Source organism: Schistocerca gregaria, chromosome 2 (genome assembly GCF_023897955.1).
Source record: "Schistocerca gregaria isolate iqSchGreg1 chromosome 2, iqSchGreg1.2, whole genome shotgun sequence".
Lineage (NCBI taxonomy): Eukaryota > Metazoa > Arthropoda > Insecta > Orthoptera > Acrididae > Schistocerca > Schistocerca gregaria.
Genome location: NC_064921.1, coordinates 758,480,562 through 758,507,312, shown reverse-complemented (window position 1 = coordinate 758,507,312; position 26,751 = coordinate 758,480,562). Strand labels below are relative to the sequence as shown.

The window sequence follows — 26,751 nt, the reverse complement described above, 5'->3', positions numbered from 1 at the left end:
TCTGTCATTAATTGAAATTGGTACTCATTAGTGCATATCAAGAAAATCAGTGGCCCAAGTACCGAGCCCTGGGGCCCCCAGTCTGAATTTATTTTTATACCTGCCTCCATTGGGCCCTCTTTGTTTTCTGTTGTCAGGTCAAAGGTTTGTTTTGATGCCATAATGTGGAAGCTTTTTGAGCAGTGTGATATGATCTGCACAGTTGAATGCATTAGAAAGATCACGAAAGGTACCCATTGGATACCTTCTGAAATTTAGTTCTCTTATAATTTCATCTGCTAAATGTAGCCCTTTCTCTGTGGAGAATCCCTTATGGGAGCCAAACCATTTAGGTGTCTCTCAGGCATTTTGTAGATTGTGGTTATAAACCCCATCATGCTCTACCCTCTCAAATACCTTTCAGAATACTGGCAGCAGAGAGATGGGCCAATAGTTGGATACTACATTCCTCACTTCACACTTCACTTTTGTGGATTGGCTTCAATATCACATGTTTTAGTCTATCTGGAAATACATCAGTTTCCATTGACTGGTTGCATAAATAGCACAATATGTGACTGATCCCACTTGATACACCATCATATCCAATTTCATTAGGAGTTCTGCTTTTGAAATAAAATGCTACATTTGGTGCAATTTGCACATGATTAAGTAGCTGTACGGCTTCTGTGAGAGATCTTTCATTATGGTTCCCTGTTTTTTCAGCTATAGTGAGAAAAAAAATACTGAAATCGGAGGCTGCAACTTTTGGACTATTTTTGTCTGTACCATGCTGAAGATTAAATGGGTAGATCACATAACTAATGAAGAAGTATTGAATAGGATTGGGGAGAAGAGAAGTTTGTGGCACAACTTGACCATAAGAAGGGATCAGTTGGTAGGACCCGTTCTGAGGCATCAAGGGATCACCAATTTAGTATTGGAGGGTAGCGTGGAGGGTAAAAATCATAGAGGGAGACCAAGAGATGAATACACTAAGCAGATTCAGAAGAATGTAGGTTGCAGTAGGTACTGGGAGATGAAGAAGCTTGCGTAGGATAGAGTAGCATGGAGAGCTGCATCAAACCAGTCTCAGGACTGAAGACCACAACAACAACAACAACAACAACAACAACAACAACAACATTACCAGACCAGAGGAGTGTGACCCCCCTCCCACTACCACCACCAGTACCACTGCTCTACTCTGCCACAGTTTGCTGTGTCCTTGAATAGCCACATACATGCCATTTTCAGTGGACACTATGCCTTGGTCAGGTGAACATCACACTTTTGTTATAAAGTGTTTATTCAAAAAATGGTGGATCACCAATAACTACTCAACGGGCCTTCTGCATTCGCTTCACAACTGGTTGAGGGGACTCTGTTCCCAATAAGAAAATCATTTATTGGTAGTTTTCAAATTTTCTTGATACAGATTCTGCTTTAAAACGTAAATCCCAAGGTTGAAGACAGAGTGCTACAGACCAAGAAAATGTTGCTGCAGTGAGAGGTTCAGGTCAACAACCTTGTTGATGTTATGCAACAAAGCATGTGTTAGCATTATGATACTCTGATAAAAGTGTGGGAAGAATCTTGCATCGAAATTTGAAAATGGATCCCTACAAGTGTGTATCAGTTCAAGAATTGTGTGGAAGAGATTACAAAGTCTGTATAACATGCATCTGAACATTCACCAAGGAGATGTGATTTTTTCAGATGAGGTACATTTTCGTCTGTCAGGTGAAGTAAACAAACAAAATTGCAGGTACTGGCCCAAAAACAACCTCCAAAAACTCAGTCAGCAACCACTCCATTTTTTTAAGAAAATGATGAGAGAGTTACTGTGAGCAGCAGTTGGCACTGTGCTACACTCGGTGAGTTCCTACAGCATAAATTAGTTGAACTGTTTGGTGACCTTGAGAAGGTGTGGTTGTAACGAGATGGCATTACGGTCCACAAAGCATGTCAGTTCTGGCATTAGTGAGGGAAATGTTTCCTGGACAAGTCATTTCTTTGGGTGGTGAGATTGGTTGGCCATAGACTGATCAGACCTCACAACCTGTAACTTTTTTCTGTGGGGGCAATCTCAAGTGCAAGATGTAGTAACATTGCCCTCGAGCTTTGGAAACCCTCAGGAAAATGAAGCAACAGTGGAGCAGCCATATAAGTGACATATTGTTTGAAACACATTAATACTGTGCATTCTTAAATGGCATTATGTGTGTTCTTAGCTAATAAAAATAAAAATGTTACCTACTTGGTTTCATTTTTCTTAGCTTCCCTAATAAGGGATTTCTTTCTGCCACACCCTGTAGGTTCATATTTGTCACAGGTTTTATGTTGTTTCATATAGTTTTTACTTGATTATTTGACTTGCTAATTTTCTGTGCATTATGCATGTGTTTGGCCTTCCTTATGACACACTATAATTTTGCTGTATTTCTTGTAATGTAATTTCACTGCTGGTTTTGTACTTGTCCTCTGTTTTGTATACGGATCCCTCTTTTCAGCGCATAATATATTAATGCTAGTTCTTAACAATTCTATCCTCTCACTACCAGTTGGTCTGATTTTAAGTCCGCAGTTTGTGGTCGTGCGTTAGCGTTCTCGCTTCCGCGCCCGGGTTCGATTCCCGGCGGGGTCAGGGATTTTCTCTGCCTTGTGATGATTGGGTGTTGTGTGATGTCCTTAGATTAGTTAGGTTTAAGTAGCTCTAGGGGACTGATGACCATAGATGTTAAGTACCATAGTGCCCAGAGCCATTTGAACCATCTGATTTTAATTTGTATATGAGGGAAGCAGACTTCAAAATATTTGAGAAATACTTTCAGAAATGAATTGTTTTTTTCATTATTTGTGTCTGCCTGGTGTACTTCCTCTCATTGTTCATGGTGTTAACATTGTCTAAACAGGCTAGTAGATTCAATATTTGGCTGAATAACTCTGAAGAAGGGAGTAATTGTTCCAAAAGTTGTGAACAGTTACTTCACTTTTAAATGTGTGTATTGGCAGTACCAAAATTTTTCTCCTAAAGGTAAGTGGTTGCCAGCTATTCTATCTATATTTTGGATAAGTATGGAAAACAACATGTTTATTTACATGAATCCTGTAAGTGATTTAAGCAGTACAGGTTCAAGAAGCATGAGGCAGATGACATGTGTTTTGGCAGTGATTTGATGTGTTTCTAGAATTATCATAACTTTGTGTGAAACCATTTAAAATTCAGTTTAGAATTCAATGTTTCAATAATATACGAATGAAATTCACACTGATGTAAAAAAAAAAAAAAAAAAAAAAAAAAAAAAAAAAAAAAAAAAAAAAAAAAAAAAATTGCAACACAGAAAACTAAATAATATGGATTAATGAAATTTTGGGAATGTATTTGTCTAGATAACATATTCAAGTGATTAACATTTCAAGATCACTGGTTAACAAAAGTGTGAGATAAGCCATTGCAAATGTGAAATGCAGGTACATTAATAACTGGTGAATCCACCAGAATGTTGAATGCAAGCATGGCAGATGTGCATGCATTGCATTGTACAGGTGTCACATATAAGTTTGTGGGATGGAGTTCCATGCCTTTTGCACTTGGTCAGTCAACACAGAAACAGTTAATTCTGTTTGTAGAATATGCTGGAGATGTCATCTGATAACATCCCATATCTGCTTGATTGGAGAGACATAGTGATAAAGCAAGCCAAGGCAACATGTCGACACTGTGTAGAGCATGTTTACAAATTTGCAGTCAGGGTGTGCTGGATAACTACGAGAGTGCTCCTGCTATCATATGAAATCACACCCCAAACCATAACACCAAGTGTAGGTCCAGTGTGTCTTGCATGGAGACAGGTTGGTTGCTGACCCTCAATTGGCCGTCTCATAACCAACACACAGACATCACTGGTACCAAGACTGAACCAGCTTTCATCAGAATACACACAAGACCTCCACCTTCAGTGAGCTCTTGAGTAACATCACTGAATTCACAAATAGTGGTGGTTTTGAGTCAGTGGAATAAACACTGCAGGGCATCTGACACGGAGCTGTACTTGAAGTAACTGATTTTTAACAGCTCGCTGTGGCACTGTGGTGCCAACTGACATTCAAATTGCTGCTGTCAGTGCAGAGCCGTCTTCCCTCTTGGTAGTGACACGTGGCCGTACCGAGCCCAATCTTCTTGTGACTATACATTCTTGTGACCGGTGCTGCCAGTAATCATGTACAGTGGCTACATTCTGACCATGTCTTTCTGCAGTATTGCAGAAGGAACATCCAGCTTCTTGTAGCTCTGTTCATGATCTCATTCAAGTTCAGTGAGTTGTTGATAATGGTGTCTTCATTGCCTTGAAGGCATTCTTGACTAATGTCAGCTCACCATGCCCAATCTCAAAGGTAACTAATGCTCATGACGATTACAGTGTGTATTTAAAACAAACCTGATCTACATTCTCATAGTGGCACTATTATCACCACTCTTGTTCTAGTGGCAACACGCCTACCATCTTTTGTTTCTCTTGCAAAACTCCTTCCTGCTGTTGCAATTTTTTCCCATCAGTGTATATAGATTTCAATAAAACAAGTCATTTTTAAAAATTACTTCTAATGTATTTTGGATATTTATTATGCTTTTACATTATTAATTTTCGACGTCCTATTTCCAGTGATCCTGACAAAGCAGTATTTGTACCCTTCAAGAAAGTTGTAATGGCTTGGAGTATCTAAACAAAGAGTAATGTATCAATTTACTTATTGTTAAAGAAGCTATTTTTGTTGATTTTTTGTTTGGCATGATAGAAGGAGTGAAACCGGGCGCGCGCACACACACACACACACACACACACACACACACTCTCTCTCTCTCTCTCTCTCTCTCTCTCTCTCTCTCTCTCTCTCTCCACTGCACACAACCAGCACACATTTGTATATATAAAGAAAACTGTTTACTCTAGACTTGCAACAGCTTGATATCTTATATTAGTTACGAATGCTGTATGAACTTGCTTTGAATACTAGTGTACCGATGGTATTATTTTTTGAAAGAAAGAACGAAATAGACACCGTTGATTCATTTCACAAACCAGTGCATGACTCTTAAACTCCTGTTCATGATATCTGGTTCCTGATTATCATAATTTGTGGTAAATGTCATGACATTCCATGTTAAATATTATGAATCACAACATTATGGTTAACTTGACGCTGCAGATATTTCTGTCTATATCCAAAATTTGATGCACTGCAATTGTTAGTAAAATAAACGCATACTTTATGTATTTCCATTGCTTGAAGACGTCAAACGTGAAGTGGGCACATTTGTAAATTGTTAAGAGGGTTTCCCATTTGTTGCTGTAACTACAATAACGTAGTGCTGAGTCTTTCTGCCTGTTGTATTTGTCAAAACAGAGAATATGTATTCTGGTCATTTGCACATTTTCTTCTTCAGCCATTGGTAATTGTTTGAAAACTAAATATTTGATTGTTGTCAGCTAGTAAACATGTAGCACATGTGACGTTTTTCATGTAATAATTTTGCTCAGAAGTGAAGACCTTAGTGTCAGTGAGGCAGTAGTATGAATATTAATTTACTGTAGTTGGTAATGTGTCTTTCTTATCTCAGCTGAGAATTTTGATGCACTATATGTGGCTTTTTTTTTTTTTTTTTTTTTCAAGCTTGAGTAAGTATTTAGCACGTTAAGTCTTATAAAATTAAAACAGAAGCAACAAAGTGCCAAAATGTCAACGTTAACACCAATTGAGCCAAATTACAGATATTGTATTTATATAAACTATTGTTCCAACGTTTTGAGTGGTCTAAACCACTTGTGTCATAGTTTTAAATACTAAGTTTCACATGTAAAATAGTATTTCTTTAGTCTTGCAATTTATATGTTTTACATGTCCAAGCACAGGTAATTATTAGACTGCTTGAAGATCTATTGTGATTTCACATATTGTAAGTTGACAGGTTTTTTTCATGCAGTACTACTTAAAATATCATGTAAAAATTACAATTGAAAGACATGACATTAATTTGCATTAATTTGTTTGTCTGGAACACTATACATCTGTCCTCTCTTTTGGAGGAAGAACATGGATTTTGCTTCCACATTTTATTTGGAGGCAGTTTCTCATATATTTTGTGATATTTCTCTTTATATTTTATAATGTAAGTTTATACCTCTTTTTTTTCTCTCTTACTTTTGTGACTAGAGATTGTGATTATTACATAATGCAAAGCATAGCTGTAGTTTATTTACATACTTTGTGATAGCACTATTTCAATTATCTTTTCATTACTCCATATTTAAATGTGTGGTTGTGTATTCTGTCAGCATGGTGTGATGTTTAAATGTGGTGTAGTAGCAAATTTCTAGGGAATTTTTAAGCAGTTAGGCATTCCATGCCATTGACTGGACACTGCAAACATAACTTTTTTTACTGGAAGCTAACCTTCCTTCTAGATTTTAAAAATTCTGACCCAACTTCATAAATTTGCGTCAGTGCGCAGTGAGGATGAAACGTGTTAGGCACTCGAAACATCACCTGACAGTGAATACTGTGTCATCCTTACTTTTGGAGAAAATGCTTTGCCCTGTTAGGGTTGCTGCAGTTATGTGTAAAATACCTATTCTATCCCTGCAGTGTAGGTAATTGTTAGCATTTGTGAGTGGCCTTAAAATGCATATTGTCAGATTGTTCTCGGTAATAAGATATCCTATGGTAGTACAAATGAGAGAAAGTCCATAATGGTTTCTTTCACCCCACAAGTTATTTTAATTTAGTTTATGTGCACTTTTAATTCAGAAATGTGTATGATTGTTTCATTGTAAGAGTGTTAAAAAAATAGTATAAGAAGTGAGAAGTATTGACTTCAGTGGCTATTGTTAGTTTCAAACAAATGTTAATACCAGTGTCATTTATTAGCAGTTGTGGGCTACTGGTCTACTAAGATGTGCCAGTATTGGCCACTAAAAGCAAATAATTACCATCAATAAAACAGGTCCAACTTCCTCCTCTCCACACTCATCAACCTGGCATGAGATTAGTCCTATAATGCCCTTCTCAGACACAGTCATGAACCCAGAACAATTGTACTGAAACACTTTCCACAACAATGTACCTTATTCATTATTGTGAGGATTGCTGGTGTTTCTTTTGCACAATGAACTTATTTTTAGTAGTATTTCGAGAAGACTACTATGAAAAAAGAAATAATGCTGTCTTACGTATGACAGACTGAGATAAAAACAGGTGATTTTAATTATAATTAGAGCTTCGAGTCAGCTGCTTAATTATTTTGAAAGTCTCATAATCAGGGAACATAGTCTCCCAGTCACTGTTTACTGACACCCTGAATGATATCTTGTTTTTAATATATGAAATCAATATAGTCAATAGATTTTTGCAACCCTTTACTTATAGACCAAAGCAGTGCTTCGGCAAAGACAAACAAGAGAAAGAAGATACTAAACAAGAAAAATGGAAGGGACAGGGAGATGTAAGGATGAATATAAATAACAAACTCAAACTGCAGGAGGTCAATGTAAATTGCAATTTAGTGCCTCACAGTTGTCAATTTAGGTTTTTGTATGTACTCCCCTCTTCTTATACTACATTCCTTTATTGATCTTTACAAGTTTGCAGAAGTTATGCCATCATTTGTAACTGCTTCTAATGGCATCCTGTCATTAATGCTGCTGCTGGTGGCCAAATAATTCAGTGTCCTATATTTTCTCCTCCTCCTCCTCCTCCTCCTCCTCCTCCTCCTCTGTGTTATTTTGTATTTTGTTTTCTATCTGCCCATTGTACTTGCTATTCTTATTAGTAATGAAAAGGAGTCTTGAGCATAATAGAGAAAGGACACCATAAAAGAATACATACATTCACTCAAAGTGGTAGATAATTAAATGTGATGTAGTTATTGCCCTGTGAAAAATCTTCATTTTTTTTTTTTTTTTGTTTCTTAGATATAGAATAGAAGTAAACTATAAAATGTGGACATTTCTGTCTGTTTCCATGCTAGAAATTTCTTTATCATGTACATCCCATGTAGCAGCCATAAATGGAATTATTGGGGAGTGAGGAGATGAGACTGAACATAATAGCTTGTGGAGTACATATGTAGATTTTTTGGTTAGGCACTCTTCCATCTGTGTATCAAAGAATGTTCTAACTATGTTGCTGTTTTTCTTTTCTCATCTAGAATTAATTATGAGTGGTTGTGTCATTTTTGTTTGTTGTTACTGTACTGGGATTTCTACTATCATAAAAGGTAATAGATATATAGAACAGGTGTAAAACCAATAATTCACTGAACAGAATAATGACACAAAAGACTGAGAGTTTAATTTTTACTCTCATAAATAGTGCAACCTGTTGAGACTGAATAGATGTGTTTGTACATTTTTTTGGGGTATTTTATAATATTCTAACTAAAATGAGAATAATCATTGGCATAGAGCTTCTTAATACTAAACCAGGGACACTGAAAGGAAGGTAGAGAGATCTTCATTTGTGCTTTATATTTGGAAATGAACTGCGAGGAGCACTGGGCCCCAGGCAGCTTTAAACATTTTAGGAGGATCAGGTTCTCTGTTATGAAACAGAATAAGTCACCCTTGAAGCTATTTCTGTCTGGATAGATCTAACACCCTGCTTATTGAATCTGATACTGTGTTGTCAACCTATTCTAGAGAATGATGTAAAATATTTATCAGTCAAGTCTCCTGTACAAAAATTGATTTTTATGATTTCAAGAATATTAAAATAGGCAGTAAATTTTGTATCAGTGTCTACAAATACTTTGTAGAAGATTATAATTTCATTATTTCTATAGTATTGATGTCCATTTCTTTGTTGTTCATCTGTAGTTTCTTGTTTGTTTATAATTCTTCAGTTGCTTCACTTGTTTATGAAAATGTCACAAGCAAGTACCTCTCGTGTAGTTGCCACTCTCCAACTGAATATAAAAATTTGAACTCAGTGTTTCACATCCTATATATGCAGATGCATATCTGCCATTTTCATCTCTGCGTTATTGATCAAAGTGGTAGGCCCATGTGTGTGGGGTTATGGATATGGACCAAGTGAAAGCAAAAATTAAATGAGAGTGCAGGTGAGTAAATGTGGCACCCGTATGAAGTTCTAGCAGTTATTGAGATATGAGAGCAGTTGGCTACAGCATTTGGAATGAGAGGAAACAAAAAGTGAAAATTTGATTAGAAAGAGCTGTGTGAACAAACAGAATAACAAGTGGGCTGAGGAATGATGAAGAATGATTAAATGTTGCTGTCTGTTCACTTCTTTCATTAATTTCATTCTCTTGATCTCAGTACTGAATCTATTACATTATACATCCTGTGTACCACTGCTTTTGCTTTGTGTATCATTATCACTATGGCAATGTCATAGAAAGACAAATTATTTCCCATTGTAAAATCATGAGGTTGTCATTATTGTAGTTTGTTGAAATCATTTATATTTATAATGGAATTAACAATGCTTATTTCATATGGCTTTTCCATTTCATTGTGAACTTCCTTAACTGAGTGTTCTAGGATTTCATATAATGTGAAGTGAATAAAACATTTAATATGTGGTGTGGCACTCTCACTTTGTGTTAAGCTGATTCAAGTCCTGGCGATGACAGAAATTTTCACCACTAGTAGTTGGCCAGGAAGAAGAGGAGAGAATTTGGCATAAAGTTCCTGATTTATAGACTTTGCAGCACTGTCCTGGCTTAAATATCAAATTGCGGTCTCTCACGAAGTCAGGATATGTGGCAGTATTGATAGTGATCTGTCCATTGGATGGGATTGTTAAGCTCAAATGTCTCCCTTGGGGCTACTCGAGAATACTAGCCCTTATATACACACCCAGGATTTTACACTTCCATCCTCCCCTTCAGTATTAACAACTTCAACAATACACACAGTACACACAACATCCACACATCACAGTCACTATTATTGGATATTTAAATCTCCAAAATGGTGTCCATTGGGAAGACTTGCTACAGACAGAGAGTTGATTGGAAAGTAAGAAAGTGTTCCTGATTTTATTGGTGTACTGTTATTGTTGTTATTGGCCGATATACTTTTGATTTGTAGTATTGCCAACATCTGCCACCAGTAATTTATTTGCCATTGTTTGGCATGTTTGTCGTTAGTCTTTTTGAAAACATTTTGAAATATGAAGGAATAAGAACAGTGCAAGGTGCTTAATCAGACATATTGATGTAGTCATAGTTCTTTTGTGTTCTGGTCATTTTTGACAGAGCAGTATTTGTTATTACAACCATTTAATTTGGTTCTGCACGACATGCATCTGCATTTTTTTTTGCAATAATTGTAAACAAGTTGATATCAGTGCTATAAGTTTTCATTGTGTTCTGTCTATCAGCGATTATTATTTCTGCTTTTCTGTTGATTATTGTTAATAACTCTTCACTACTAACTGTTAAGCATATTAATCATATCTCTTGAAACAGAAAGCAATATTTTCCCCCAACATGCTCAGTATTGCGACCTATATCTAAAGCTTCTGTTTAGTCTTGTGACATACTGAGATAAGCAGCAAATGTTAGCAAATACAGACAAAATGTAATTTTAGCTTTGGTATATTTAAGTTGATGTAAAGAAACAACACATTATTACATGGGATCATTAGGAGGCAGATGATGCTAATATGTATGATAAATAATCATTATGTTGTCCAGTCCTCCACATCATTATTACACCTGCTGTGACTTGTGTGTATGGACATTGGCATACCGAACAGTATCATAAATAGCTGCAAGAATGTATATAAATAGCACTGCATTTAAAGTCCTATGTTTCATGTTGTTTTTGTTGAATATTGACACATAAAAATTTACTGTTATTGTCAAATATTTTAGAATCACAAACTGTCATGTTTCATCTAACAAGAGAAGTGCAGCAGGAAGCATCATGAAGCAAAGTGTGAAAAGTTACAAGGGGAAAAAAAAGAAAAGAAAAATTGAAGAATAACGCCTTTCAGAACATTCAGCTGAGGAATACACATAAAAGCAATACCTACAACACAAACAGTGGAAGGCAGCAGGTGGGAATGAATTTCTGATCTTCCCTGTAGCATGCATTTTGAGTTTGTGTATGTGTGTCAAGCGTTCACTTATGACACAAATGTCAGGACAGACAAAACTGAAACTTTTTGCTATAGATCATTGATATAGCGCAGCACTGTAAAAGTACTATTAGAGCATTTTGCACATTGACATGAGGACAAATGAAAAGACAAACATAATACAGTGATGTTAAAAACAAACCACTTGTGCCGTAGCACACAGGAAACTTATTTTCATATGACATTGGTTTCCAAAAAGAGAAGAGTATCTCACAGTCAAAATTATCAAACAATGCAATTATCAGATAAAAGAAAAGTAAAATGTAGAATGCTATACAGTAGTGTGGTATAGGTGACAAAAATGAACTCAGGTATACGAATTTCTACCAAAGCAGAGCAGCAGTTTGCAGAGTAATAGTGCTGCAGGTCTCAAAGGGCTTCCCCAGACCGTCTGTTCAAAATGTCAATATCATAAACATCCTTTTGTTGGCATCATCAGTTATTAGCAACACATTTTCTGGATATTCTTGTTTATTCCAGTACATCCCTTGGTGCTGTTTTACCAAAAGAATTTCTTTGATCAGCTTTATATTTGAAGAGTGTGTGTGTGTGTGTGTGTGTGTGTGTGTGTGTGTGTGTGTGTGTGTGTGTGTGTGTGTGTACTCACCACTCACATGTGTGTATTTGTGTAGCTGTGTCTGTCCATATGTGTAAAGTTACTGGTTTTGCTGCAAGATCTCACAAACAATGCATCCACACTTCCATAATATCCACAATATGATATCTGATTATCTTGTGGTAATTGTTAGTAAAGTGTATGCAGTGTCTGCCATCATTCATCAGCCAGTAATTTTGAGCTTTACAACATTCTTGCCACATACACATTAGCAGTCAATATAAAAATGTTATATATATTTAATGTGTGTAATGTAGCAGACTAGTTAGTGAATCTAAGTAGGTACCATTAAATATGGAAGAACTTTGATAAAGGAGATTGTTTCTTGTAGCAGTAATTTTGGAAGCTCCTTCCTGTTGGCATCTTCATTACTACAAAAATTCTCCAGACTTCAGGTACCAAAATTTTCTTCCATCACATATGGGTGGGTCAGTCCCTGTATTTCTAAGAGGTAATCTCTTGCCTCTGTAATTTAAATATTTTTTCAGAGTTTTCAGCTTTTGCATGATTCATATATTAAATTTGTTTTTTTAAAAAATGTGACTTATCATAGTAACATGTGTCTCTGTTTTTCCTGTACTTGTCATTCATGGTATATGTTTTATTTGCTATACACCAGATCATGTGTTAATTTTTAAGGAGATATGATTCCTTTTGTTCTGTGATATTTCTGTAAAATAAACTGTGAAGTATTGATATATACTATGTAGAATTACTTTCAGAGATATGCTGTACCAACATGGATAGGTACTTTACTTAAGCTGTTCAAATAACTACTTAATCTCCATTACTTTTATGCATCAGTTTCATTTCGGTTGACAATAAAATACCAGTCAGATAGTCAAAACATAAATAACAAAGTATCTATGTAATTACTCATGTTCCAGCAAGAATAGTATTGACATGTGTGATCTATTGCATGAGTTTTTATTTGTTATTTGGACTGTCTTTAGGTATCAGCTCAAAAAAATGTGTTGCAGCTCGAACTTTTGAGTTTTCACCCGGCTGGCAGCCTAAGATGGTTTTATCAGTCATTTTGACCAGAAAGCTTCCCAGTAGTTTTGATGCTTACCAGTTAGCTTTCATAATGGTATTTTTCTGTTAAACCAGATTTTAAGAGTGTATTGTCATCATTAAGAGGGACCATGAAAACATTCATGTGGCTTCTTCCCCCTATATTATGAGGTTTGTCTTTCTGTATTTGACTACATACAAAATTTAAGAATATAAGAAAACTGTAACTATACTTTGTTTCATTAAGATTGTGTGCATAAAATGTCCACATACCATTAATAGTAATTGTTTTCCAGAAATAACTTTAAACTTCCAAATGACCAGTATAACTTATTTCTGAATTCATTTGCTTTATAGGCACAAGAAAACACATTCTCAAGTCTGAAAAGCTTATGATATTTTATATAAGTTTGAATATCTATGAATGTTGGAACATATGCTTAATGTCCTATCTTGAGATTTTTTATAATACTCAAACACTTTTAGCAAAAAGATGTATGCTTCATAATGTACTTTGAGCACATGTTCTGTATACATAAACGAAAAAAAAAATCATAATCAACTATAAGCATATCTTCTATCAGTCATGTAAAATGAAACCAGAAGTAATATTAGAATTATCTATAGTCAAATATATGTTTATCAGTGTTATTTACTGTTTCTGTGTACTGTTTAAATGTAATATAATGATGTTATTCCAAATATAAAACTATGTAGGAATGCAGATAATGTTAGTTAAATGGCGGTTGTGGGGCAGTCCATAAACTACACACAACTGAATTCATCTTCCAGAATGTATCTGAAATTTGTAAAAGATGAATATGTTTCTGATGCTTCGGTGTATTTCTTATTGTTACCGGTACTGTAAAACAACATTTGTTCAGTGAGAATATTATTTTGAGTATTAGTGAATAAAGATACATAGTTTTGTGTAAGTGGCAGTTCAGAGTGTCATTTGTGTTAGTGTAGTTAAACTTGAGTATTATACAAACAGATATACTGCTTGTAAGAAAAGAGCTTGTAAATAGTTTCAGGTTTCAGTTCAATAAACTCAATAAACAAATTGTTTTTATTTAAGAATATAAGGTAATATAATCTTTAATTATTGTATTGAAATCCAACTTCATAAAGCATACACGACTGATTTAATTTCTGAAATACTGCTTTAACTGATAATCCATGTGTTAGAAGAATGTACTTTTGTAAAGTGTATTCATCTAGTAGTGTTTTACTTTTCATACAAGCGACCAAGCGAGATGGCACAGTGGTTAGCACACTGGACTCGCATTCGAAAGGACGATGGTTCAAACCCTCTTCCAGCTATCCTGATTTAGATTTCCCTGATTTCTGTAAATCGATTCAAGCAAATGCTGGGATGGTTCATTGGAAAGGTCACGCCAATTGCCTTCCCCATCCTTCCTTCATCCAGTGGGACCGATGACCGCGCTGTTTGGTCCCCTCCCCCAAATCAGTCAACCAAACAACCATTGCCTAGATTTAAAAAGTAACTAATCTTCAGCTCTGCTTAGGCAACTTTCGATCCTCAGATACCAGTTGTTGCTTCTCATCTGATGTTTTCCCTTCCTTTATTCCATCTTGTTGTATACATAACATTAATGATTTTTTGTGTCTCTACTATCAGTATGCTTTTGATATTAATATATTTTTCTTCAGTGTTTCACATAAATGACTGGATTTATGACACACAGTCCACTTTCCTTGTTTCATATTTTATGTACTGTATGTATTATTATGTATTCTTTTAAGTCAATTGTGACACACTAATAATATATTATGACTGTCACAAAAGGTTGTACATAATACTGATTATATCAAGCTTGAATATTAGATGAGGCATGTTACTTATTTTTTGTTTCTGTTTTGTCTTACACTCAGTGTGTCTGATTGTATGTAAATGTGCATATCAGTATTCAAATATACCATGTAAACATAATATAAAATATTTTCCTTACACTACAGAAATATTACATGTGGTTTTTATTGAAAGAAGATTATTTCATTGTACTATTCTAGAATGAACAAGCAAAAAAAAATGCATGAAAGTAATTTTGGCTGTCCCATGAAGTCATGTAGATTGATGAATACAAAATTGTGTCTATTATTTTCCCCATTTCCTTTAGTCATAATTACACACAAAGGTTAGAAAATTCTAAAAAAAATCTGTTTTTGTTCTCATTGTCTGTATTTTTTATTGTGATATTTGTTTATTTATAATCTATGTAGTATTCAGTTATTGTATTGAAGCTGTTATTGGGACCATTTGTTTCAACAAGACTTATGTTTCTGCTGGTGCATTGTATACACTCATTATATATTTTTATTTTGTGCATTATTGCAGTTTCTGCAATAAAGATATTTACATGTGCATTAAGCAGGTTTTAAAATTTTCCACTGGTATTTTTTTTTGTTTGCACTTATTTTGTTACTACAGATGACATTTAGGTGAAATCATCGAAAAGAACCCCCACACATGTGATCAGTTTGGCAGAGTATAGGTCTTACAAAATATGATCCTCGAGATGGAAGCATATTAGCACTACAACAACAAATTTGAGTGTGTATGGCTCAGCTACAATTGTCTTCTGAACTCGTCAGACCAAAATGAGCAATTTTATTTCTCAAGAAAAATGTGGTTTGCCTCAAATGGACAGCTGGTAAGCACTTACATAAACAAACTGCAGTATTCTGATGACCATTGTTGAGCAAAGATATAAGTGACAGATAATAGACAGGGTTCTTCTAAATGATTGTCACAGTGATTTTAAAAAAAGTCATAGGGCATAGTGCAATTAATGTAGGATTATGAATCTTATTTTGCTATGTAGTGCAACTCATTAAGAGTTTGTATCTTCCACACAAGCCCCAATGTGTTGAAGACGATGTTTAGGGAGGCAACTCAGATGTGCTACTTCAGTTCTAACATATATGACAATAAAGGAGGAACAAAGACTTGATATGTAAGGTACTTCCACTCAAAGAATCAAATGGTGTCAGATTTAGTGAATGTGGAGGCCAGTGTAAGAGCATCCCACAAAGGGCAAAGTTGTGCTGGTTGTTGGTATGAAAGTCTCTGACCTCTGTGAAAATGAGGTGATGCGTCATCCTACTGCAGATGAATTAATATATGCTAAGATGGTATCTGTTCTTTTGGACATGTCCAAAAGAACAGATACCATCAGTAACCATGCAGCTCGTTAGAATGAAATTACAATTGAAATGAACACCCTTAGCTGCTTACAGGCATTGACGTACATCAACGGGGACAGATGAAAATGTGTGCCCCGACCGGGACTCGAACCCGGGATCTCCTGCTTACATGGCAGACGCTCTATCCATTTGAGCTACCGAGGACACAAAGAATAGCGCGACTGCAGGGATTTATCTCTGGCACGCGTCCCGCGAAACCCACATTCTCAACATATTGTGCCCAGAGGCGTGCCAGAGATAAATCCCTGCAGTTGCACTATCCTCTGTGTCCTCAGTAGCTCAGATGGATAGAGTGTCTACCATGTAAGCAGGAGATCCCGGGTTCGAGTCCTGGTTGGGGCACACATTTTCATCTGTCCCCGTTGACGTATGTCAACGCCTGTAAGCAGCTAAGGGTGTTTATTTCATTTCATTGTAATTGCAGATGAATTTGTTACCAATTCTATAAACATCTGCATGTATGCCAGTCCAGATACTGGCTCTGTACAGTGAAGAATAAGCGGCTATAGACCTTTTTCTTCGCTACAACACAGAACACATTGACCTTGGGGTGTCATTCATATGCATGATCCACATAAAAATTGAAGTTTTCTGGTCCCTTCATACAAATGTTTTCGGTTAATCACCTTTACATCACAAGAAAGGTTGTTTCACTGCTGAAAACTAGTTCTTTATGAAAAACTACTTCTTCAATACATTCTTGCTGTGCAGTAATAAGTAACATAGGTTTTTTTTCATTACCTTTTAAGGTTTAACATAGTTGTAAGCAGTATGGCTTTAGCTTCAGGCAGCTTTGTAACAAACGTCATAATGTGGTTTGAGGTACTTTCCATTTCCTGCTACCTCTTGTAGGCCTGGATGCATACACTGATTCAGTTGGGAAGGGAGTCATAAAGTGGGGCAAACTGTGTCACAATTGTTGTAATTGTACCTTAATATCCTAGATACTGGCACAGGGACAGAGTTGACATACACGCTGGTCCCACACGTATTCTATTGAGCACAGATCTGGGTACCTTACTGACCGTGTCAATAGCTCAGCATCGTGCAGACATTGCACAGAGTATGCCCCTTTTGTGAATGAGCATTGTCCTGTTGGAAATGACACCACAATGTTGTCACATGAGAGGTTAACAAATGAGGATGTCTGTGATGTATTGTCGTGTTATCGCGCAGTTCCCTCAGTCACTATCGACCATGATGTGAACTCGTACTCAGTGACTCATCACACCATGATGCCAGGAGTAACGCTGCTGTGCCTCTCCAAAACATTTGGAAGAACGCAACCTCTCCCCAGGTCGCTGCTATAGTTGCTGATGGTGGTCGTTCGGGAAAGTGCAGAACTGTGACTCATTGCTGAGAATGATGCGACACCATTCATCAGCAGTCCGTGCTTGCCAGTTATGGCTCCACTCTGGATGCAGCCATTTGTGTTGTGGCAGCCTACACAAGGGACTGTAATTCCCTAGTCTGGCAGATGCTATTCTCCAACATAATGGTGCTGGATGACACAGAATGTTGCAGAAAGTCCATTACTTATTGTCAGGTGTCAAAGGGTTACGAAGTACAACATGCACAATATTTCACTCCTCAGTTGTGATGGTCAACTGGAACCTAGACTATGACTATGCATGCCCTCATGTTCCCATGCAACCTTACAAGCTAACAGTACTACAGATCTGTAAATGGTCTTATGAAGAAGGATGTCCATGTTTGGGAGTTCCATCTCAGAAATACCCTATAGAACAAAAAAGTCACCCTTCCAGTTCCCGAGTCACTAGGTGGAAGCTTATTCCTTCAAAACTCAAACAATGGTTGACAACTGTTTGGAGCTAATTTAAAGTAGCATTGTGTTATATGATGGGGTGTTTTTTGCACCATGTTACCAACAAGTGGCACTTGTCAGAAGAAGGAGGAAGTGTTCATAATTGAAACTATTGCCAACCTATGTGCTGTAACATTGGGTGGCTCTCAAGCACCATGTTTGAGCATTAATATCTCTGTTAAGCGTCTATGCACTTATCATGAGACTCAGGTGCTTGGTATTGCACAAGAATGTTGTCTGCAGTGAATGAGGTTATCTATCAATTTTTCCATAGTCAACAATGAGTCATAAGAAAGCAGTGCTGCAGGAATGTGGATTACTTAGAATTTTTTGTAGTGACGAGATAAGGTACATGTGCCAAATAATTCCACCTGAATGTATGCCGATTTTTCGTTGCCATGTATTCAGTTGATTAACTTGAAACTTTGCATACCTTTAGAATAGGTCTTGAGCTACTAAGAAAAATGAATTCTGGTCATTGAACATATTTCAAGTACGTCCTAAACTAGAATTTAAAAAATGCAGTAAATTTGTATTCTTTGGGTACACAGTGTGCCCAATAACACCACTGCATGTACCTCAATGAGGCCATGTCTAGGAAAGGATGGGTTGGAGACAGTGAAATGCTGAATAAACTGTCAAAAAAGTTTATTACACATTAAAAGAAAAGCAACAAGAAAAATTCAAATTTTCAGAATGAGATTGTGTCATAAGATTTCATTGTAGGGCCACAAAATAACAGTTCTAAATTGTGTCTCTCTTGTTGATCCAGACACAAGGCTCACGAACATATGGTCCACAGCAGGAGCACAACTCATATCTTCGACCAAGTTCACACTCCAGGGGAAACAATACCAAGTAGTAGAGGTATCCAGTTTTGAGACCCTGGGTTGTGCCTGAGAGGTTTTCCCCAAAGTTTTTGTTCTCATGTTGACCTTCAAAAAATAAACTTTGAGTTACCCTGATTCCCACATAATTTAAACCTTTTCTCCTCTGGGTGCCGTTCTTCTTCCTTAATATGTCGCTGAAGAACCTCCCCCTAGATGATGAAAGTGCTGCTGACTGTTCCATGTCAGGAGGCGTTCCACACTGATTTTGTGAGGTTGGTTGAGTGACTTTCACTCTATAGGCTATGTCAGCTTCATCAGGCAAAAATGCCTACAATAATCATAGAAAAAGAAGAAAATAAATAAAAATTTAACTAATAAAACATGGGAAGGGAAAAACAGACCTGAGAGCCCAATAAGGCCACAATGGCCCTAATATGATCAGGACAGCTTTATTCATCCTTCCTGCACATGTTTCTGTCATTTCTAACAAGGTCATCTTAAAATAACCCAGAGCTTTTAAATCTACTACAAAAATGCTTTAAAATACCGGTAATCAGCAGTCCTTCAAGAAGCCACAAAAAATTATTTACTCCAGAGCTTAGGAAAAACGGCACTACTGAAGAACGGGATACAACCTGTCGGCTTTGAGATGATTTATTAGACAGATTTAACAACAAAGACGAGTGTTCATAAACAAAGGTGTGCAGGAGAGAAAACAGACGGTGGACATATATCACGTCCAGTAATATTTCGAACATAATGTTAGACTATCGCTTGTTTCAGTTCTAGTACTTCTGTAAAAAGGGAAGGAAAAAAAGTGATAGAAGTAACGGTAGCACGGAATATCTCAGTTGACATACACATGAGTTGTATCTCCAACTTCTGTCCATCTGTATAGCTTAGCTGCAGTACGGGATACAAATTTAACGTACATCGACGTTTTCGTTAGTATTAGCATCCTATTCTTCACCTATATAGCCCAACTGAAGTGAGGGAGGCAAATTTTGAAGGTGGTGTTTCTTTCACATCTGCTGCTGCTAGCATTCTGTTCTTACGTAGATAGTATTACTAGCGAAGGCGAAAAGACCTACACACAAAATATTTGTATCCCATGCTTCAGTTGACCTATATAGGTCATCTGAAGAATAGGATACTGTTGCTAACGTAAATGAAGAATTTGACAAACGTCACACTGGCATCCTGTACCTCAGTTCAACTACGCGAAGGCGGAAAGAAACGACACACACAAAAATTTGTACCCTATACTTCAGTTGCCCAGTGTAGGTCTTACTAGCGACGACAAAAAAACCGATAACAATAAGATCTGTATCCCATTCTACAGTTTATCTATATAAGTCAACTGAAGAATAGGATAGTAGTACTAGCGAATGGGAAATAACATTTATAACATGTGTATCCTGTATTTCAATTGACCTATATACGTCAATTGAAGAATAGGATACTAGTGCTAGCGAAGGCGAAAAGTAACTACATACCTAACATTTGTATCCTGTTCTTTAGTTGACCTATGTAGGTAAATGACATCAATGTTACATAGGTCGCTTTTTTCGTCTATTCTGTACTTCAGTTGACCTGTATACGTCTATTGAAGTATGGGATACAAATTTTGCGTCTGTCGGTCTTTTCGCCTCAGTAGTCCTTACATAGAACCGAAAAAATCATAGTGATACTGGTACTAGGTAAGGGGAAAAGCGCAACGACTGCAAAATTTGTATTCCATACTGCAGCTGACGAACACATACTTAACGCAGAACAATGTAATACGACAAAGAAATACATCAAAATAGACAAATTCTGTACAACATGAAGATAAAAAAACTTACCATACGCAGACTCCTCCGCAAAAAAACCAAAGCTCGCCTTGACAGACGACAAGAAAAATCACATAACAAGAAACACATCATCACGAAAAAACAGGTATAAACCCATAAATTCGCATCAACGAAATGAAGTAAAATACTAAAAAAATCAACAGAAGAAAATTACATAAGTTAAGAAAATGAAGAATGATGGGTCAATCCCCAAAAATCCAAATAAATATTTTAACCATCCCCACCAAACCCTTTTCCTTAATTATCAGTTACACTCCTTAGCCGAGCGGTCTGTGGCGCTGCAGTCATGGACTGTGCGGCTGGTCCCGGCGGAGGTTCGAGTCCTCCCTCGGGCATGGGTGAGTGTTTGTCCTTAGGATAATTTAGGTTAAGTAGTGTGTAAGCTTAGGGACTGATGACCTTAGCAGCTAAGTCCCATAACATTTTTTTTAACCTGAAATTAACTAACAAATTTTGGCCTTACTTCAGCTCAATGGCTGTTTTGTAAATTATTTCATTTCTTAGTTGCAATTGAATTAAATGTGAGTGCTGCCGTTTATAGTTTTTGTGCTGCGCTCTGTAATGATAGTTTCTAATTTCGGATAAGTTTGTAACGAGAAAGAAGAGCAAAACAGTTTTTGAATCGTCCACTTGCATCACAATAAGTTATAAATATGTACAAACTACTATAATAGCCTAATTACCTATCTACAGCAGTTTAATATTAGCGCTGGAGCCGTTATTTGGAGACTGGTAGAACTTTGGGATACATTAATTCAGTATTTCTCCTTACAGCAGAGCAGTAAAAGATGTTACAAACAACTGAGCCAATTATATTAAAATCAGTGTATAAAAATACACCTGGATTTGACCGAGTTGCCTAAATATCGCGTTGATCAAAAAAATATCGATCAAACTTCGATGGTTGCATTTATTTAAAAAACTTGTTCAAAATTTTGTCATTAATATCCCAAATGGCAAAATATCGCCCAATCTGTGCCAACTTGTTCCCTTACGGAACGATAGGGAGGGCTTTGTGGAGAGCATATGATCTATAGTTCGTTTGTTTCTAAAACATTTTTTTCAGCGGGGTGTTTGGATTCTTCTGAGCCAACTGCGCCCTGCATCTCCCCTTATCCATTTCGTCAAAATCTATTTGTGCTCTTGTAATGCTGTAATAATGGAAGCCAGAAATACCATTACATTAAATCTTAAAATATGCATGCATTCGTGCACTATCAAATGGCTAGACATGCACGATTAAAGACAAACCTGCAGTATCAGAATTCTATCTTTTGTTGTGGTACATTTTATTTTATTTGAAAACAATGTGTAACAACTAGTTTCTTTTCAAATTCTCAACCGACTGGGGAAACTATGCGCATTGAGGCACTGAGCTCGCCATTCGGAAGGCGATGTAGTTCGAATCCAACCGCCGGCAACCTTGAAAATGGATTTCTCATTTTCAATCTAGGCGAATGCCGGTGTTCGTTTCTTACTATAGGCCACAGCCAATACCTTTCGAATTCCATTCTTTCCTGGCAGATTCCATTTCTCTTGAAGATGTAGCCTCACTGTTTAAATGAAAAGAGCTGCATCAAAGGCGAACAGAGTATCACTTCGCCGACTCTCAGCGCAAAAATCTACAAATTGGTACGTTTGCAACAAGGGGCTACCTAATATGTTCCAAAACTCCGCGCATAAAAACGGGATTCTTCCGCGGCTCATACCTCGGATTCTGTTGGTGGTAGAATGGTAGGGTCAAATGCTTTGTAGAGCCCTTGAGCTAGGGACCATTTATATACCCAACAGAAAGATCATCTTAGTGTCACTACCCTACAGTACATGGTCAAAATATGAATATTACACACTTACTTTTGCTTAGGCAAATAGAACACATGGGGTGGCTCTTTTTGTATTTGATGTGGTTTACGGTAGCTGAAAGCGAAAATATTTTGTTGATGCCGAACTACATAGGGAGGGACGATCATCATATTAAAGTAACGGAAATCAGAGGCCGCACGGAAAGATATAGGTGTTCGTTCTTTCCGCGCACTGTTGAGAGTGGAATAATAGAGAAATATTGTGAAGGTGGTTCGTTGAACCCTCTGTCAGTCACTTAGGTGTAATTTGCAGTGTACCCGTGTAGTATAGATTAGATTAGTTCATACGCGGCTCCTTAGAAATCCCCACGAAAGGGCTTTTTACAATTTTTTCGTACCAAAACCGAGACGCGGATTCGAAGACGGCTATGCAGGGCAAATGGCTCAAATTCTTACGAAATTTTGTTGATATCTTTATCAGCTTTCAAGATACAGAGGTTCAAAATTACTTACATGTTCAAGAAAAATACGCACTGAAATCCGGTATGAGGTGAAATCTAGATGATAAATAACTGCAGCAAATTGCCAGGTTTTAACTTTATATTCTCTAGGCATTTATCTTGAAGTGCCATCTTCCCATTTTCATAAGTATCCATTAACGAGAAATACCCCAAAAACATGTTTTTTCGGCACCAAAAGAGAACAGCAGAATCCAAGACGTTTATGCACAGCAAGTAGGTGTAACTTTTACTGTATACTCCTAAGATCCCGGTCTCAAACTACTTTGCAAATTTTCTTGATATCTTTATCGATTTTTGAGATACAAAAATGTGAAGTTCTCTTAGTTGTATACATAGAATACGCACGTAAAATCCGGTGTGAGGCGAAAATGTAGTTTATAAAGTGACTTATCACTGAGATATATGCTGTAAGGTGACTCCGTTATCATCAGAATGGTTCTGGGAACTCCATGTTGTAGTAATTAAGGACAAGAAAAATTTTTGTGCACGTAAAATCCGGTATGAGATGTAAAATGAATTTTGCGTTCTTTCAATTTCACATACGTAAACGATCAAATTTGACTGATCCATACAAATCTTTTCATATGAGTGACGTGTCCTACTGTACCAGGGAACAAAATATTAACAGTGGAAAATTGAATATGCTCATGCTTAGAAGACACAACTGAAAAATTTTCCAAGTGTTTGGTATGCGAACATACTCGAGCTTTTTTATGCCGAGAGGGAAGGAGACAGGGGCAGTGGCAGAGAGACGGAAAAATGATAAAATACTGGACGATAGTTGACAGTCGTTGTGGTGTAGAAAGAGCGATGGAGACGATGGCGTGTGAGAGAAAGAGGCACAGTGAGAGTGGAATATGTCGACACATGGAACAGTACTACAACGAGTGAAGAAGACACTGCTAGGGGGAAAGGAATAAAGAAACGCAGAAAGTGGGAGTGGGTGAGAGACAACGGTAATGAGAGACTGAGTCTATGGCAATGACACGGAGGAAGAGAGAGATAATGACAATGAGAGGAGACAGCAGCAGTGGGAAGGGATAAATGAGATGGTAGCGGTAAGAGAGAACAAGATGGACCTTGAGAGGAGACACTAGTAATAGCATAGAACGAGAGTGACTGTGGCTGTGAGATGGGAGACAGTGACAATGTGACAAATAAAGAGATAATGACAATGAGTTGGGCTGATTGAGTCAATGAGAATGGGAATTGGGAGTGGATGGGTATGAGCGACATTGATTGATGGGCTAGAGGGTGTGAGCGAGTAACAGGAAAGTCTGTTAAAGTGAGAGGTGGACTGCATCTTAAAAAGAGCGCGAATATGTTCGCGTTCCAAAATGTTTGAGAAAATTTTTAAAGGTGGTGAAAGAGGTAGAATGATGGCAGCTGATACTCCACTTTTCAATCAGACTCTTTTAAACAGAAACATATTCACTTTTTTTGTGTTCCTTTACGAACATTTTTCCCTGGTAAAAACATAATCAAAATTCTCCTCATTTAGGCTGTTCCGTTTATCAGCAGAAATGATTTTTCTCTATTACAAGACATATGAATACTTTAATGAGTAAATATATCAGATTCGTTTATTCCAACAACCCTGTCGGTAGTAACCATGTTGTTCGAAAAAAATCACGTTCGTTGATTCCTAATCTCTTACTCAACTCAAATCGATGTTGAAGAAAGAAGAGTGTAAAATAACCTTTTACGGCGAAGGAAGACTAGAGCAGAACGGCTTCTCAACTGTTTGCCAGATTACAGCACTCGTAAGGAACGAGATTATACACTGAAGAGCCACAGAAAGTGGTACACCTGCCTGATACCGTGTAGCGCTCCCGCGAGCACGCAGAAGCGCCGCAACACGGCGTGGCATGGACTCGTCCAATGTCTGAAGTAGTGCTGGAGGGGACTGACACCATAAACCCTGCAGCGCTGTCCATAAATCCATAAGAGTACAAGGGCGTGGAGATCTCTTCTGAACAGCACGTTGCGAGACATCCTAGATATGCTAATGTCTGCGGAGGTTGGTGGTCAGTGGAAGTGTTTAAACTCAGAAGAGTGTTCCTGGAGTCACTCCGTAGTAATTCTGGACGGGTGGGAAGTCGCATTGTCCTATTGGAATTGCCCAAGTCCGTTGGAATGCACAATGGAGACGAATGGATGCAGGTGATAAGACAGGATGCTTACGTTCGTGTCACCTGTCAGAGTCGTATCTAGACGTATCAAGGGTCCCGTATCACTCCAACTGCACACGCCTCACACCATTACAGAGCCTCCACCAGCTTTAACAGTCCATTGCTGACATGCAGGGTCCATGGATTCATGAGATTGTCTCCATATCCGTGCACGTGCATCCGCTCGATACAATTTGAAATGAGATTCGTCCGACCAGGCAACATGTTTCCAGTCATCAACAGTTCTATGTCGGTGTTGACGGGCCCAGATGAGGCGTAGAGCTTGGTGCTGTTCATTCATCAAGGGTGCACGAATGGGCCTTCGGCTCCGGAAGCCCATATCGATGATGTTTCGTTGAATGGTTCATACGCTGACACTTGTTGATGGCCCAACATTGAAATCTGCAGCAATTTGCGGAAGGTTTGCGCTTCTGTCACACTGAATGATTCTCTTCAGTCGTCGTTGGTCCCGTTCTTGCAGGATCTTTTACCGGCCGCAGCGATGACGGAAATTTGATTTTTTACCGGATTCCTGATATTCACGGTACACTCGTGAAATGATTGTATGGGAAAATCCCCACATCATCGGCACCTCTGTGAAGCTCTGTCTCATCGCTCGTGCGCCGACTATATCACTAAGTTCTAACTCACTTAAATCTTGATAACCTGCCATTGTAGCAGCAGTAACCGATCTAACAACTGCGCCACACATATGTTGTATATGGGCGTTATCGACCTCAGCGCCAAATTCTGCCTGTTTACATATCTCTGTATTTGGATATGTATATCAATATGTATATCAATTTATTTGGCGCTTCAGTGCATCTGCCGAAAACTCCGAGATCATTGTCGAAGAAAATGGTTTATCGTTCTTTCCGGAAATTGTCTATTTTATGGACCATAACTGAGAAAAAGCCTATTACGCACGATAGTATAATATTACGCACTAAAGGCAGGAAAAGGTGATTAATACGTAGGATTAAAGTGTAAAATATGTCACATTAAGCATAAAAATGAAAAATTATGCAAATACGCGTTGGAAAATCCTGAGACTGCCTCTTGAAAATTATATGACACAAATGGTAATGATTTGTTTAAAATGACTGTAGTTTTATTTGACCGGGGGATATCCGCATCCGTTAGCACGTCGCTTCTGGGATTCTGAGAGGTGATAGTGAACCTTAATATTAGAAGATACTAAGCAGTGAATGCAAAGAGGCAGTATATTATATTATAATTGTAATTTGTTTGGCAGTAAAGGTATCATATTGTCAAACAAAGAAATATTAAATTGTCCAATTGGGGAATTTTTATGTTCTTCTGACAGCATATGTTATAATTTTTTAAAGAAAAGCATTTATTGCTTAATTTTATGGGCCAAATACTATTTGTAAGAAGGCCTCCCGAAAGCAGATTATGCATATAAAATGTAAAAAATAAATAAACGTGAATTGTGAATAGATAAAAACATGAGCGCTTTTAACGTCCTCTTTAACAAATCAGACTCCCCGCCACCTGTCTTTTTTTGACAAAATCCAGGGTACGTCCTCGTTGGACGTAATACGGTGGCGATGAATTTCGTGGCCAAGACAAAACTCCTCAAACCGATGTAATACGTACGATTCTGGCTTTGTGACGTGTAGCGTTATCTTGCTGGATGATACCACTGCCACTGGGGAAGGCCCCACGTATGAAGGGATGCAGGTGGTCCACAATAATGTTCAAGCAGTCCACGCCTGTCAT

The 26,751-nt window shown here is 37.4% G+C and overlaps 1 protein-coding gene and 1 non-coding gene across 2 annotated transcripts in view; one reads left to right on the top strand and one right to left on the bottom strand.

Moving 5' to 3' along the window:
• Positions 1-15,170, top strand: part of LOC126334962 (uncharacterized) — a 65,192-nt gene extending 50,022 nt beyond the window's left edge. The window contains exon 5 of the mRNA XM_049997733.1: positions 4,647-15,170. Within this exon, the coding sequence (XP_049853690.1) occupies positions 4,647-4,707 (61 nt within the window). The 3' untranslated portion in view covers positions 4,708-15,170. The remainder of the gene's footprint in view (positions 1-4,646) is intronic.
• A 906-nt stretch (positions 15,171-16,076) lies between these two features.
• Positions 16,077-16,150, bottom strand: Trnat-ugu (transfer RNA threonine (anticodon UGU)). The gene has a single exon. It is a non-coding gene; the product is annotated as a tRNA-Thr (tRNA).
• Between the last annotated feature and the right edge of the window lie 10,601 nt (positions 16,151-26,751).